The 16519-nt window shown below is 42.5% G+C and overlaps 1 protein-coding gene across 1 annotated transcript; it reads left to right on the top strand.

The window, feature by feature from the left end:
• Positions 1-4220: 4220 nt before the first annotated feature.
• FBXO7 (F-box protein 7) lies at positions 4221-15847 on the top strand. Its single transcript, XM_086611113.1, has 9 exons — positions 4221-4342; positions 5878-6175; positions 8189-8416; positions 9762-9903; positions 11113-11196; positions 12300-12392; positions 13353-13529; positions 14191-14228; positions 14592-15847. Exons 1-9 carry the CDS (start codon positions 4221-4223, stop codon positions 14994-14996), a joined length of 1587 nt encoding a protein of 528 aa, XP_086467239.1. The 3' UTR covers positions 14997-15847.
• Positions 15848-16519: the final 672 nt, after the last annotated feature.

Here is a 16519-nt window from a genome sequence, read left to right as displayed (position 1 = left end):
CAGGACTACTAGGCTCATTTTTACCAAGGTCCGTTTAGCAAAACAAATCAGTGTTCTTGTTCCAGCTCTGCACTGCACACTGCCCTCACAGCTAAGAATTGTAAGTGTGCTTTTAAAACTGGTCCCCAAAAGACAAGAGAAGAGTAAGAAATATTGAGACCTTGAACAGGAATGCAGCAGGTATTATTTGTCTGGGATTGGTCCAGATTCAGACTCAAGTCCATCAGTTGAGTAAGTCTGTTTTACACTTTCTTCTTTGCTTTTCTTCCAGTTGTTTGGCTTGCTCACCAGTTTCTTGTACAACCATTCAGTTACTTTTATGCAGCTGACAGCAGGATGAGGCACTCTCAACCTATGCAGCCCCTGCCCTGGTTTCACATGAATTGCAGTCCTGTAAGGAGTCACATAGATTCCCAGAAGGTGGATGCAATAATCTCACCTGACCCCTTTGGTTCATCAAAAGACATAGCAAATCTTCCTCTGAGAATTTTCCTCCATGGGTGGAGCCCCTTCTTACTACCCAGAGAAATGTGATTTTGGTCTGCTAATGCAAAGATACCAAACTCTGCCACTTCAAAGGCTTTTGCTCTGCACACAGCTCTCAGCAATTCAATACTGTGAAGAAATATAGAAATCCAAGAAAACATGGTGGTAGCTAAGAAGTTCTGAAGCAATGTGGCAAACCCCAGAAAACCCTCTGAAAGGTCCTTTGCTCCATATGACCGAGATTTTCATCAGAAACAGAGATGTCCAGAGCCACATGAGCAAACTTCAGACACTGCTTAGGGGTCATCTGTAGACAGACAACTTGAGATGGTGTAAAGCAGAGCTCCACTAACCATATTAGCTATACAGCACTAACAGAAAGGACTTTAAAATACCTTTTAGAAGTAAAGTTCACCACCATCAAGCTGCAAGAAGTTAGGTTCTTTCCACTGGCTTTGATTTGCTGGCACAGTTCAAATTGTACTTCAGACTTTCACAGACCTCCTGATGATACTCCAACCTTCATTTCCTTCTCCTGCTCATTCCATTGTCTCTCACATCTTTCACTGTGACCCTAGTCATTCAAAATATCAGTATCATAAGGGTTAATATATACATATATATATTTATTTATACATATTATAAAATATGGTCTTTGTAGTGGAAAACACAGAAAGAAAAATAATGGGAAAGGTCCACTGGCTCACAGCTTTATTGCTACACTTGGCTTTTAGGAGAAAAAAAGAATTTCCATGAGGTATGTAACTGAACCAAAGAGACCTTTACTTTTTATAGTTCTCCTCTGCCATGGGAAGTTGACTGCAGGTCAACAGGACTACATCTATATTAAGTTTCAAATTTCTCAAGAGAAACCACTAAGGCTATCAATAGGGTTTTATATCCTTGGTGGAACGGGTTCTATTGCTTGTGTTTTACACTGACCACGTGGGGAAGAAAAACCCTCAATAAAGTATTCTGAGTTGAGAAACCACATTAACAACCATTCTAAGCTACTTAATGCTGATAAAGAGCTTTCTTCTGTCACCATTTTGTATATTCTTTTAGTGCATTAGACTAAAAAAAAAAAGTCAAAAGTTGAAATTATTCTGTATACAACCATTTCCTAAAGCTCAGAAGCACACAGGTTTCCTGTACTGTTTTGATACTGTGCCTTTCCTAGCCTGAGGGCAACTTCATACTTGGCCATTGGAAGTCTCCTGCCTGCAGACTGAGACAAAATGAAAATGATGGAGAAAAAAAAAAGATTACTCATCAAATAACAGCCCTTTTAGAAAGATTTGTGAAGGAAGAAAATTCATGGTGGCTTTGGGTCATTTGATATTTGCCCAGGTAGAGTTGAAAGCTGTGGAAAATGTTTTAGCCTTTCATCATGATCGTTTCTTAGGAGATTTTCCTGTTTAATACTTATTGCTGTGTGGAAGATGTGTCCAAACCTTACACTGTGGCACGACTCATAAAATTCAAAGGAAAAATTAGCAGAATGCCAGCAGAAATACTCACTTGTAACTGGTGTAGCTGGTTACATAATGAGTACTACAGTCAGCTCCTGAGAAACTGAATCATTTTATTTCACACAATTACTTCAGCTTGTGCAAGCTACTGAAATGGTGCTTCTGCTGGAAAGATGGCAACTGTACCCACGGACCTTTCTCATACGGGGAAGGCTCCTCCACCCTTCCTGCAGAGTGCAGACTAAGCAGCCCTGAAGCCAGTGGGTATACATGAGGTGGCCAGAACAGGGACAACACTGAAGGACAAAACAGAGCAAGACATCCAGAGCCAATGGAAAATGGCCATGATGTTGAGGCAGCAGCATGACTCACTTTAGAGCCAACGCTTTTCAAGAGAGAGGGAAGCCGAGTTTCTGACGGGCATGATACTATTGATCCCTTCTTTCTTGTCCTCTTCGTCCCTGGCTTTGCCACTTCCTTTCACTCTCATCCCCTGCTCCTGCAGCAACCTACTCTTCTGTATTTGTCCGGGAGGTGGCCCCAGTTGATGACAACGGCATAAGCACTTCTCCAACTGGAGCAGTGGCAAAGGGTGCAGCAAGCTTCTCAGGAAACAGCTTGTTTTAATGCTCACAGTGGAGGGCCCAGTATGTAACACCAAGCTCATTGCAATGTGCATCAGTTCTTCCATTGTTCAATGAGTGGTATGCCGTGTCAGCAGTCTCTTTGCCTTTCCTTTTATCACCTTCATCAATACAAGCCTCTCCTTTCCATGGAGGGATTTATTGACATGTTGAAAACAGATGATGGTTGCCCTTTAGTTTGAGATGTATTTGACAGCAAACTCTAAAGCAAAGTGAAATTTAGCAACCGCATTTACCTGCGTTGGATGGCCCTGTTCAGATGGCATAAAGGAGATTTTGCCTATAGCCCAGAATGGAATTTTTGAAATCTCAGTCTCCTTTTTCTGACTGGCCCCAGAAGTGGCAAAATGGCACAGACAGGGCTGTTCCTATAAATATAGGGTTAAGCAACGTGAATAATGCCACAGTAAGCAGCTGTACTTGGTGGTAGCTGTTCAAGCTAGGTCTTTCAAGTTCCCTTTAGCTATTTAGTATTATAGGCCTGGAAAGCATTCCTATTTTCCTGCACCTCGTATTATTTCTTGTGTAAAGAAATATCAGGTAAGTAAATTGTATCATTAAAAAGGAAAAAAAATATAATCTGAGAATAAGCATTGTTCAGCGGTTACCTCTGAATTCACTGCTCTGTAAAATTTAATGGAATTCACTAACCAAACCAAAAACTTAGTGCCTTTTGTTTTTCCCCAATCACCACACTTCTGCAAAGTATTTCTATATGAAGTTGAGCATAACTTTTTTTAAAAGATGTAAAGTGTGTGGAAGGATCTTTATTCCCAGTATGACAGATCAAGGAAACTAAAGACAGTAAAACGAAGTTTGTGACACTTTGTATTTTTTTTTGTGAGATTATTAGACTGCAAGTGTTAAAAATTACCTGCAAAATGAAAATTTGGCAGTCTGCCTTAAAAAAACATGGTTCTTTATAAAACTAAACAGTCCTGGGGGCAGGGTCCTCCTCCAGCCCTTCTGCTAGCACTTTCCTGTGAACTTCACCAACAGAGTTTAACGCCCAGTCAGCAACAGGCTCTCCTTGACGTTTTTGTTTTCAGAGTTAACATCTAAACTGGTACCACACTGCAGAGGAAGGGAGAGAAGCGGCCCAACCAGCACGGCGGCACGGAGCCCGTGTGCAGAAGCCACTCCCGCCCTTCGAGGCACGGCGGGGACAAATCGCTGAGGAGAACAACCCACTACTGAACAACAACAGCAAAGACACATCAGCACCACGGGCGAACGGTGGCACCGACCGCCTCTGCACACCCCGACAGCCGCGAAGACGGAGGGGACGGGCCGGGATCGGGGCCGTGTGACACACACCCCTCCCGGCGCATGCGCAGGCACCATCCGAACGCCCAATCATCGATCGCGGCCGGGCAGCGCCGCCGCGCAGACGGCGACGTGGCACGCCGAGGCATCGATGGAGCGCGCGGCCGGCGGCGCACTGACGGACGGCCTCGGGCCCCGGGGGCGGGGCCGGGGCCGGGCGGGCGGAGGCGGTGCCGCACCAACCAAAACAACGGCACGCCCCGGCAGCCCTTGCGCCTGCTCCCTGCCGCCGCTGTCACCATCGGCGCCACCCGGCGGGGCCCGAAGCGGGCGTGGAGATCCCGCCGCCGCCATGAAGCTCCGGGTGCGGGTGCAGAAGCGAACGGCGCCGCTGGAGCTGCAGGGGGCGGAGCCAACGCTGGGGGAGCTGCGCGCGCAGCTGCGCCGGGCCCTGCTGCCCGCCTGGGGGTACCGGTGCGTGCGGAGCGAACCATCGCGGGGGGGGGGGCGGGCGCGCGCACGCGGGTCTGGGGCCCGTGGGTCCGTACCACGAGGGGCGGGGGAGGGCCGGAGCGGCCCGGCCCATCTCCTCCCCCCCGGGGCGGTGCTTCTGCCCCTGGCGGGGCGGGGGGTGTCGGCGCTGCCGCGGGTGGGGGACGGAGCGGCGGGTGCTGGCGGGCCGCCGGGGCCGTGAGGCGTGCCGCTCCTCCTCTGGCCAGGCGTGGGGGCGCGAAAGGCGGGCGCCGAGAGGAGGAGGAGGAAGATGAGGATGAGCGGCCCGGGGCGAGACGCTCTGCGGCGGGGTGCCTGAGGCAGCGTAACGCATCACGGGGCGGGTTGGAAGAGTGCCGGCCTGGAGGTTGTGCCCGGTTCGCCAGGGCACGTTGCCAGAGCTCGTGTAAGGCTCAGAAAGGCCGGGCCGGCTGCTGCCCACCGCTCCCGCGGCGGCGCGGGGTGCGGGCAGGGCGGCGGGTCACCGCGGCTTCGAACGAGTTCTCCTTCCCGGCCGTTCGCTGCGGAACAGGAAAGTAGAGCTCGCTTTGGGAGATGCTCAGCTGTGGCGTACGGATTGCAGCTCAGTCAGAGCTGGCTTAAGTTTCCGTGTGGCCTTTACGTTACGAAAATGGCTGTAGCGTGTCAGTTTTATAGTTCTGCAGGCTTCCGAGAGAATCTCTGGGCTTAAGCTTCGTAAGCGTTTTCTTTATGAAGAACTCATGGCGGCCTTTATAGGAGAGTAAAGTCTGCAAAGTCAGTTTAAGAAATGCCCACAGAAGAGGCTCGTTTTCTGGTGGTGGCTAAAGGATTTGTATTGACAAACCTCTAGTTAGATATGACATACTAAGGTTTCACTGGCGATACGTACATTTGATAGCACTGCACTGTGCTGTGTAGCAGCGTGGGCAGGAGAAATCCGAAGTTACTGCTTATCTTGCCACATGTGTTTTATAGCTGATACTGGATAACTGCTTCCGTGCTAACCAGTTGCGTTTCTTTTTTTTTTTTTTTTTGCAAGTGCTTGCCCTGAAGCATATTTTCTCACTACCCTCATTTGCAAGTAGCGTGCTGTAGGGCAGCTGCTGACCTTTTGGAATCACAGTTTTGCTTAATTACTGAGCACAAGATGGTTGAGTCTGCAGCACTATCTTGTTTTTAAATAATCTCAGCCAGTAGTTTATTTAAAGTTTGTTTTGCTAGGTGTGATGTCTTCAAATTTGGAGGGCGCTTGTTTGCTTTCCTTCATAACTGTTCTGTGAGAAATTACAGTAAATGAAGTTATACCTACCAAGCAGCTACAGCTACTTAAAAAGTACTTGGAGAGAAACATGAGGGAAATAATTCAATAACATTTTTTCCCCCTCACTCTTCCTTTATTATATAGCTAATTTTTAATGGCTGTAAACCCACAGCATAGTGCTATTGTAGCATGCATTTCTAACTATACCTCTGTGTGCAGTTACCCATGTGCAGCCAGCCATGTTTCCTTCTTTCCCTTCCCCCCTATTTTGCAGCTCTGATACGCAGTTTTCAATAACATTGAACAGAAAAGATGCTCTCACAGACGATCAGAAGACCTTAGCTTCGTATGGGATTGTTTCTGGTGATTTGATATGCTTATTACTAGAAGCAGATGGACAACCCAACCTACCTCCTCCTCCTTCTGCTACTCCTCCACCACTTGAGAATGGTCATGAGCCATCCACCTCGATCCCCAGCAAAAGTCAGACCAACAGTCCAAAAGAAGAAACGCAGAATGAGCAATGTGACAGCCAGAAAGCTCAGGTGGAAGTTCAAAAGAGTGATGAGAGGGTAAGTACATGAGAATTGCCCTGTACAACACAAGACAAAAAAGAAGGCATCTTGTTGTGTCAGTTGCTGTACTATGTAGTGGAGAATCTTTTCAGAATATTTAGCTCCTTATACTTGTCTGATTTGGTTGGAAATTTATCTCTATTCATTGTTATTTGGATGGAAAGCCAGTTATTTGGATGGAAATTTATCTCTGTTCATTGTATGTTAGCTGTGAAGGAAAGCTAGTTCAGAGACCCTGAGGTGTTTCAGGTCTGTCATTTTTATAGGATTTAATATTTTTGCTTGAACATGCACCTTCCGTAAGGAAGTTTTGGATATGTTTCTTACCTGCCTCAGTGCTGTCTTCTTGAGGAAACCGTTGGTACATACTGCACAAATGCAAAAGGCGCTGCCTGTCGGAAAACACCACTTAAAAGATGAGTGCACGATTCCTTTCTAGGGGGTTATAACAGTTCCCTGTGGTTCAGACAGCTTGCCATAGAGTGACACCTGTCTGTCTTGTGCGTGGAGGCTGTGTTGCTGAGATAGCTTCTGCCTCATGCTTTGTAGGTGTGCGTCTGTGTGATCCTGTATGCTCCATGCAGCTAATAGGCACGTTTTTTCATATTACTCAGTGGTTTGTTTCCTGTGTGACAGTACATACAATAGTTAAGCTCCCACCAACTGCTGGGTCCTGTGGTGAATGGAGTCCTTAGAGGAGATGCTGCAGGCACAGCCTAGTGCCACTATCTGTCTCGTTACATGGTCATCCTGTCTGTTTCGGGCAGGAGCTTGAGAAGCTGGGAGGAAATTGCTCTGAAAGAATGTTGGAAGACAAGTAGTGTTTTTGTTTTGGAATGAATTTCAAATACAAAATGTCCCTTAATACAACCTTTATATGAGGTCTTTTAAAAATACTGGTTTAATGTATGAAAATTTAAGATTTAGGATTAAAAGAATTGAAAATAATAAAAGAAAATGTAGTTGGACCGTTGTCCCATTGATTCTTGTCAGGAACAATAATTCTTACATGGTGCTGTGGGCATGCAAGCTCTTTATGTCTGTCAGTCTGTAGTAAGCTGTGCAGAAGTATCTGTTTCATGTTTATTTAATATTCCAAGGCAAGATGAAAGATTCTCACATCTTCCTACAGAAATTTTAGTGAAAGATGGCAGGAAAATTTCTAAGCAACTTGATGTCGTTGTAGAAGAGCTCTAGACATCTGAAAATCTATTTTTAACTGGGGCTATGTCTATTGCTGTTAACAGAGAAGAAGTTCCACAGGTGGATGGCCATGCCTGCCTCGTACAAATATGAGGATATCCTGTGCCATTCGGCATGGATGTGTTGGAGAAGTAGCTACAGGTCCTTTAGACTTTTTTTTTTTTTTCCCATTTTCTGACCCTTAGGTAAATCTGCATATAGTTTTAATTCACTGCTGGTTTTTGTGTTTTGTGTGGTTTTTTTTTTTTTTATTGTGTCTGCGGGTAGTTTTATCCGTTAACGTAATAATATGGTGTGGTTTTGGTAGGAGAAAGGAAGCCACACTAAAACCACAGTGCGTCTCAAGTGTCAGCAGATTTATTTCACTGATGATTTTTTTCCAGCTATTTAGTCTTATTGTGTTTCTGAGCAGTTTGAGTTACCATTTTGATTATTTGCTGTGCGTGTTGGCTATATTTAAACAAATGATGGTACTACAGTGAGTAAAATATTTCAGCATATGTTGCGAAAATTCCAATGGTTTAATGTATTACCACTTTGTCTTCAAGCAGTGTATGCAATCAAATGATTGACCTTTTTATGAAGGGCTTGTATTATCAATATCAAAAAATACAGAGGCTATGTGTATAATCGAAGTCTCCAGCTGATATGCTTGAACATGGAGGTGTAACGAATCTGTCAAACTAGCCTGAGAAATCAGCAGAGTAGACTCGGTGCCTGTGAAGACTGGAATAAGCAGACAAATAATATTGATGTGTATAGAGGTGTAATTTTCTGAATGAAGGTATGTTTTGCTTTCTCTTGAAGGCAGGATCCAGCCTTGAATTTCCTTCTGGATTAGTCCCAGAAGACGTTGACCTGGAAGAAGGTACAGGTTCTTACCCCTCTGAACCCATGCTGTGCAGTGAAGCTGCTGATGGCGAAATACCACATTCCTTAGAGATGCTCTACCTTTCTGCTGAGTGTACCAGTGCCGCTGATGCCTTGGTCGTTCTAGTACATCTTCTCATGATGGAGACAGGCTATGTACCTCAGGTAGGTGCACAGCCAGTCAGGAAATTACTTGGTCAATATGAGAAAGCTGTGGAATGTCGTGGGAATGAGTGATAAAAGATGCATCTGAAGATCCACTTCTGGCTTTGTAAATGTCAGTCCACGGCAGAGGCTGCTCAAGTATCAGCTTCTCTGATTTGCTAAAGCAGTGAGCCTTAAGGCTAAAGGCTAGAGCAGCTTTTAGGTGTAAGAGGCAAGGCCTGTCCCTGCATTTCTATCAGTCCTCAGCCTCACTGAAACCCAGCTGATAATCTGTTTCTGCTTTATATTGTTGAGCTTGCATAGATGTACTTAGACTGTAGCACTTCTTTGAGACGCTGCCTTAAGCATCAGTATCATCTCAATGGTATCCAGTTCAAATGGTGGTTAAAAAGTCCTAGGTCTGACCAAATGTTGTGTCCAATTCCGTATTAACTTCAACTGAGCTCCGTTAGGCTTTGGTTCTGCTAACCTGCCAAGGTACCTAACGCATAGGTAGATTTAGATTCTCAGATTTGCATTGTATGTTTATTAATATGAGGTTAAACATGCAAAAAAAGATTTGCTTTCAGGGAAGGTGTTTAAATTCTCATGTTTTTTCTTGCGATGAGGCTAACTAAGCACATGTAGGGGATCGGTTTAGATGTCCGGTTGACCAATACTTACCAGTTTAATAAATCTGCTAAGTGAATTGCATTCCTATAGCCCGAAATAGAATCCAAAGAATGCATTTGCCACTGGGAAGAAAGTTTATGTCAGTGAGTAGGCTTGGAAGTAGGGAAGATGATTGCTGTGCAGATTTAAGAGGAAAGAGAGTGAGTCTACTTGTACTTGTGTTATGTTGTGTCCCCTTCTGGGATTCCGTCTGAGCCCTTTCATACTGAAATTGAAAGGAAAAACTGTTAGTCCATTCAGAGTTTTGAATGGATTTCAAGCTATGATTCTTCAAGCCCTGTCATACCTCCTAAGTTCACAGAAAAGGTGCAAGAAAATGTTTTTCATGCCTTAAATTAACACACGTACAGGAGTTGTCAGAATGCTGGAATAAATGACAGAATGAAGTACATCTCAAAGAAATAGGTGTGAGGCTGCTCACTGAACAACTTTCCCTGTCAGAAACTGGGACAGGATAAAAAATTACTAAACTTTTCCTTAGATTTGCCATTAGTCCTGGGGAAAATAGTGTATAATCATGCAATTATAGTCTGTGTCATAATGCACACTGGGACTTAACTAAGATTTGAATTGCAAGCAGCATTCTGGCAGTTCCTAACTTTTAATTCTCTTTTTACACCCCTTAGTCTTGGCACATTGCTAGAGTATGGCAGTGTTATCTCTGTGTTTTTAGGGGACAGAAGCCAAGGCAGTGTCTATGCCAGAGAAATGGAGAGGGAATGGTGTTTATAAGCTACAGTACACACATCCCCTTTGCGAAGAAGGTTCTGCAGGTTTGACTTGTGTGCCTTTGGGAGATCTTGTTGCTATTAATGGTAAGTTAGTCAAGATTTTATCCTGGATGCGCATTGCTGAATATCACCTTTATTTAGCAAGAGAAAACTTAAAACATGCTTTTGTGCACACTGCTTAGAACTGCACCTTGATTATTCAGGTTGCTGAGGTGCAAGAGATGCTACTACCTGATGATGAATATTCTTGGTATTTCCTGTCTCTGTGTTAACTGTTTCTCTTCCTCTAATCATAACAGATCAACCCTTAGGGGGTTCAGCTGGCCTTTTCATTGCAATGTTGTAGAAATCTTTCTTGTCTCATTGCATAGGAACGTTGGTATATATTGCCAAACATTAAAAGAGGTAGATTTGCTCCAGCTACAATATTTTGTCTTGTCTCATGTTCTTTGCAAGGCTTATAAACAACTTTCAGACTATATATTCTTTAGCTTTAACATATAATATTTCCTGTAGCACACTAATAGTTTAATTGTGGTCTCAAAAATTGTATTTAGTTTAAGCTGTTCGGTCTAGAAAATTTAGGGGAGTCTAATTTTTTGAAGCAACTTCCATGTCATTTGGTGGGGTTTTTTTTAAGTTTTCTTTGTCTTTTTTTAAATTTTTCTTTCTTTTTCATATTTTATTTAGCATTTGAGCAATTCCATGTTTTTGCAGAACCGATAGTAAATTGGGGCTTGATTCTAATTTCAGTATATCTTTGATTATAATTTTTATGTGTACGTATAAAACTTGCAACTGATTATGCCAATTTGTATAAGCACATACGTTTTCTCAGAATGTGTACACATCTTGATTAAATGTTTTAACCAGGTTAGGTTGAGGTTAGATTTAGGACAGTGTTAAAACTATCATGCATATAGTGTTCATGTAGTAAGCTTGTTGAATCTTTCTTTAGTTAATATTTCTTTAATGGCTGTTATAATAATGATTTGCTGTGTACCTCTTTTAGCTGTGCTACATCTCTTTCCACATGATAGAATTGTTGGAGGCAATGCTTGGTTTCCATCACCAAGATCTTTGTTTATTCCCTGCTGTTTGAAGTTCCATTTTATTTTTCTGAAATCTGTATTTGTCTAGCTGCTTGCTATAGTTGGGTATTTTCCTTGAGGGAATTTGGTGAGGGAGGAAAGTAAAACACCTTCAAAGGGTAAGGCAGTAATGAAGTGATCTTTGTCATGTCTCAGTGTGTTTTAAATTTTGAAATGTCTTTTTTTTTTCTTGTATTTGCAGCAACATTAAAAATCAACAAAGAGATTAAAGGTGTTAAGAGAATACAGCTGTTGCCAGCGTCCTTCATTTGCTTTCAGGAGCCAGGTATGATTGAGCTATAATATTAACTGTAATAAACTGGAAAGTAAGGAAGTCACACAGTGAGTAAGGATATACTTCAGTAGAGGACCAAATAGGTAAAGAATAGCAAAAAAGAGTAACAATGCGGTTGCTGTTTAGGTGAGTCATAGCTTTGTGGTAAAAGGAATTCAGAGTGTAGCCATTTACTCACACTTTGCTGCTGAAACAATCTAAATTTATTGGATTAACCGTGTAAGGAGAGAAACTTGCAAAGCCTGAATCATACTTTGGCCCATATGCCTGTAATTTATGAGGTCTTAAGCATATGTGTTAACCTCTGGGGCACCAGTGCTGGATTATACCCGCTTTCTGCCTGTCAGTTCAGGACTTCAGAGGCTGATGTACGCTCTTGTTGTGGCACCGTGATTGTTATACGCATTTTGTCAGAAAAACGTGCTGACCACGTAGCACTCTCCAGAATGCCAAAACTAGAGGGAAAACTAAGGCGGGGGAGGAGAGAAGGGTAGATAGATGTGGATCCTTGGGAGCACAGACCCAACTAGCCTTTTGTTCTCTGAAGTGTGTATGAACTGCTTTGTTGGCCGTCGAGACTGACTCAGCGTCCTACACTGTGTCCTGGGTAGCCCCCGTTGCTGATGTACAAGTCTAGTCGAAAGGCTTTAGAAGAGTAACTGAGCACTGAGATGTGTCTGATGTAATGATAGAGTCTTCTGGCTCCTGTTTCTTTAGAAAAAAGCATGGAAACACATTTCTGTCGGAAAAAAGAACATTGCAAGTGTTTACAACATAGGTGTGTGATACACATGAGCATTGAAATCTGACGAAGCTCTGACAGCTTGAGAGTCAGTTTCTGAAGAACTCAAGTATTTCTCTTAATGGTGCTATTTAAGGCCAAAGGAAGGCCTAGACTGACCATGGAGCTGGTCTGTAGTTTGTCAATTAATTACTTATTGCTTGATTGTTCCACTCTAGCTGCCGAGCTGCTCCCATCAAGGTTACAAGCTGATTACAGTTCTGCTTATAAGAGAAACATAATTCTTCTGCTCTTAGCTAATTTTTGCATTATAACCTCCTGAATTTAAGCCTTTTACCTCTCTCTTTGATAGAAAAGGTTGCAGGTGTTTACAAAGACCTACAGAAATTATCCCGTCTCTTTAAAGACCAGCTGGTTTACTCTCTTCTGGCTGCTGCCCGGCAAGGTGAGAGAAAATATTTACAATTTTACAGTTACAGATGGTACTTCATATTTGAGGATGGAAGGAAGGGGTCTGCCTAAAGCCTTGAAGGAAAAGTGTTAGAAACAGCTGTTCAGTGATGGCTATATAAAGAGTAAGCACGAAGTAATGTATACGTTCTAAAAAAATATATTCATATTTGTATCTCAGAAAATGTTAATATACTGATAATTTCGGAGTTTTAATTTTTTATTGCTCTAGTCTCACTTAAAAGACTGAAGTGGAGTTGCTGTTTTCCACACTTAGTGATGAGAAAATCATACCACAATAATTTTGTGGCAGTAGTTCTGTACTTCTGATCCATTTGTTTGTCAAAGCAGAAAAATTTATATAGCATCATATTTGGAAGTCTGACCTCGGAAATGATCTTCTCAGTAACTGGTCATTGAGGGTTTGGAAAGAAGGTAGGAAGTAACCCAAGCTGGTGTTTGTGGAGCAGTAGGAAGCCAGGCTTTCTCTGCATAGGTATTGCCATAAAAGGTCTCAGCTTTGTATTCTGAAGACTATTCCCTCTAGGCTTCACTGTGCAAAGGTTTTATGTGAAGCATGTGCTCTGTATTTAATGTGGATTTTGTGGGCTCATGAAATTGGGCAAGTCTTTTTTTTCTTTACCTATTCCTTTGTTCTGTAGCCTATAAACATAGTTAGGTGTGTGGAATGTTTCTTAGGCTTACAGTGGCCAATAGTGGTCAGTATGAAGTGCCATTTGCCCTATTTTGTGCACTCCCTGAACATGCTTGGAGTTGCAAGAGATCTGCGTTATAAGAAGTCACGTCACAGTACTTTCCGAGAACAGCGGTGTGACTCGGGCATCAAAGGGAAATGTTTTCAGGGAAAGATTATAATGGCCTTTCTTTCTTTTATGGTCTTCAGAGATAAGCTCTGCACCACTTAGGTAATGCTTCTATTTTTTTCCCTTTGTAGCTCTGAACTTGCCAGATGTGTTTGGGTTAGTGGTCCTTCCTCTTGAGCTCAAGCTTCGGATTTTCAGACTTCTGGATGTGCGTTCCCTCATCTCTCTTTCTGCTGTTTGCCGTGATCTGTACACAGCTTCAAATGACCAGCTTCTCTGGAGGTTTATGTATCTGCGAGATTTCCGAGGTAATGTTAAGACACGTGTTTTTCTAATTACATTCTCATGTGAACAGAGGGATTAGGTCTGACAGATTTTGATAAGAGGCTTCTCGGGCAACCACTTCTGTTTTTTAAACACTGTGAGAGTAAACGCAGTCATTTGTGATGCTAACCAGTAGTTAGTCAGGTGTAGTTGAGGTGGATGCAGTTTTCTGGCATGAAAACTAATGACAACCGTTACTGATGGACCACACAGGTCTTACCATTGTGTGGTGCAGGCTTTCCTTGTTTTCATTTGTTTTTCTGGCTGCGTTGGTGTACTGACTATTGCAGATACTAGGAAGTGGAGGGAAGAGATATTCCTGCTATAATTTCTCACAATAGATTGAAGAAATAAGGTGATACGGGGAAGCGCTGTCAGAAGTCAAAGATATGGGGACAGTGTTTCTGGGATTTGTCTACTTTTGGAGGTGATACATTACGTTGAACGGATGTGGAAGTAGGTTATGGTCCTGGAGCTTTATATTTATTAAGGTGCATTATCTTTATGAAAAATGTATTGACTAAAAGTGTTTTTTCAGTTCTTGAATTCTTCTGCAAGTTCTGACAAAACTGTGGCATCTGTGGCATGAATGCTACTTAAAAATAAAATAGATGGCTCTTCTTATTTTTTTACTTCTCTTTGTAGATCCTATTGCAAGGCCTCGTGACACAGACTGGAAAGAAGTAAGTGACTTTTTTGTATAATCTCTTTTGAGATTAGTCTTCTTGGGCTAATTTGAGGATAAAACATAGATTTTGGGAGGCTGTAACTTTGAGTTACATTTGAGTTTAAAAGTGTGTTGGTCTGGGTACACATGTTGAACTTGGTCAGAGTAGGAGAAAACAGCATCAACAAGTTACATGACGCATGCCCATATCGTGGGGTAGGGGTCTTCCAGAGATGCTGTGTTTGGTCTTTGGCAGGCAGGGGAGTTGCTGTTCTGGGTTTTGAGACTGGCGAGAAGTGCTGCAGAACTGAATGCAATTGCTGAAGCTGGGACACAAAGCACTTACAGAGCTTTAAAATGCCTTTGTCTCTGTCTGCAGCTATACAAGAAAAAGTTGAAACAGAAGAAGGAAGCCCTGAGATGGAGGCACATGATGTTTCTGCCCCCTACACCTCATCCAATCCCTTTTCACCCCAACCCATTCTATCCTAATCCTTTTCCTCCCAACCCATTTCCATCAAACCCCATGTATCCCCCAATGATCATTGGTGGAGAATATGATGAGAGACCAACACTTCCATATGTTGGAGACCCAATTAACTCACTCATTCCTGGCCCAGGAGAAGCACCAGGCCAGTTTCCTCCATTCAGGCCACATTTTGACCCAATTGGTTCCTTGCCTGGAGCAAACCCTACACTTCCAGGACGAGCTGGTCCCAATGACAGGTTCCCACCTAGACCCAGCCGGGGCCGCCCCATGGACATTCGGCGTGCGTTCATTTGATTGCTGCTTTTTCCTTCAGTGAGTTTCCTAGTCCCTGAGCTTGCTTTCTAACTGCAGGAGATTGCAAATCCCAGGCACTAACATCTGCCTTCTCTTCAGATTGTGGCAAGAACATGTATGCATGGTAATGTTTCAACCACAAAGGCTAGGTTTGTTTTGTGCTCTGGTAGTACTGTACCACCTGGCACTAATGTCTATATCATGAAGAGCTACAACTTCAAACAGTGTGTTCTGCTACCCCCCACCCCTCTCCCCTCTCTCTTACTCGTCTGTGAAGTGCTACTTAGAGACCAGAAGGATACCGACCAAATATTTGCTGCATCAGATAAAGAGCACTTTAAATACAAACCCTATACTTGTCTGTCTTACTTGAAGAGTTTTACTAAATTGCTAGGAAAAATGATGTTGTTTCAAATCTACCTGGCTAATAATACTTATTAACCAAAAAAATCTACCCTGTTCCATATAGAACAGGGTGCTACCACTGTTATGGTAGATGTGAGTTCATGTAGAAATTTTCAAAGATGACATTTTCTTTTTCCTTTAATGTTTTCTTAGATAAAAAGCATTTTTGTATTGTTACTTAATACACAAAGAATACAGGGAAAAGATTTTCTTTACAATGGAAATATTAGAACACAAATCAGTTCATTTTACAAACAACCGAGTAAAGTCATGCTACAGTGTAACTCAGAAGTCTGAACAGAAGCAGAGCAATTTTACAAAGAATGAGCAGCAAAACTTTGTCTTTCTCTTTGACTTTACAAATAAGGAGCTGTAGTACACGGCTGCATTTACTGTGTGTGAACCAAAACTGGTGCAAAAATAAATCTTTCCTCTGGCCTAACTTACTTAAGGAATTAAATAGATTGACCTGATTGCAGTGGAAGTGGCATCACAGCAGGAGAAGCAGAATGAATTCTCACTTTACTGAGTAAATTTCATTTAATTCCATTACTTAAGTTAAGAAAATACAACTTGCCAAGAGGAAATGTGTTGTAGTGCGTTATGAGCACCTTTCAAGAGTTGTCTTATTAACTAGTGAGCAACTAACAAGACCACTGTTCAAGTCTCCTGATGAGATCTGCAGGCTGATGCTGGAGCTCAATTAAAGGAAGACTGGAATGACTAAACTTTGCTAGAACTTTTCACTTACATATTTTTTTAAGATGGATTGATCTCGGTGTTTCTGTAAATGTAAATGGTACTGATGACTGTTGTGACAGCTGATATTTTCTAAAATATTTTTGAAATTTCAACAGTGGAAATGGAATGACATTTCCTATTAAATACAAACTACTCAATCAGTAGTACTTAACGTGCTTTTTCAGGTGATATTTCAGTGATTCATCTTCTTGTTTTGTATAAAATCAGTTGACTTCAGTAGAGTCAGGAAGTTTTGCCATTAACTCCAGTGGAAGTAAAATATAATACTTAATTTTGCTGTTGAAAGTCGTATTTCTTCTTTTTTTCCTTTTCTACTTCACAGCAATGGCATACCAGTGCAAATCCTGTCATGATTA

This window comes from Tauraco erythrolophus, chromosome 4, assembly GCF_009769465.1.
Source record: "Tauraco erythrolophus isolate bTauEry1 chromosome 4, bTauEry1.pri, whole genome shotgun sequence".
Lineage (NCBI taxonomy): Eukaryota > Metazoa > Chordata > Aves > Musophagiformes > Musophagidae > Tauraco > Tauraco erythrolophus.
The sequence above is the reverse complement of the archived record's forward strand: the minus strand, read 5'-3'. Positions and strand labels throughout refer to the sequence as shown.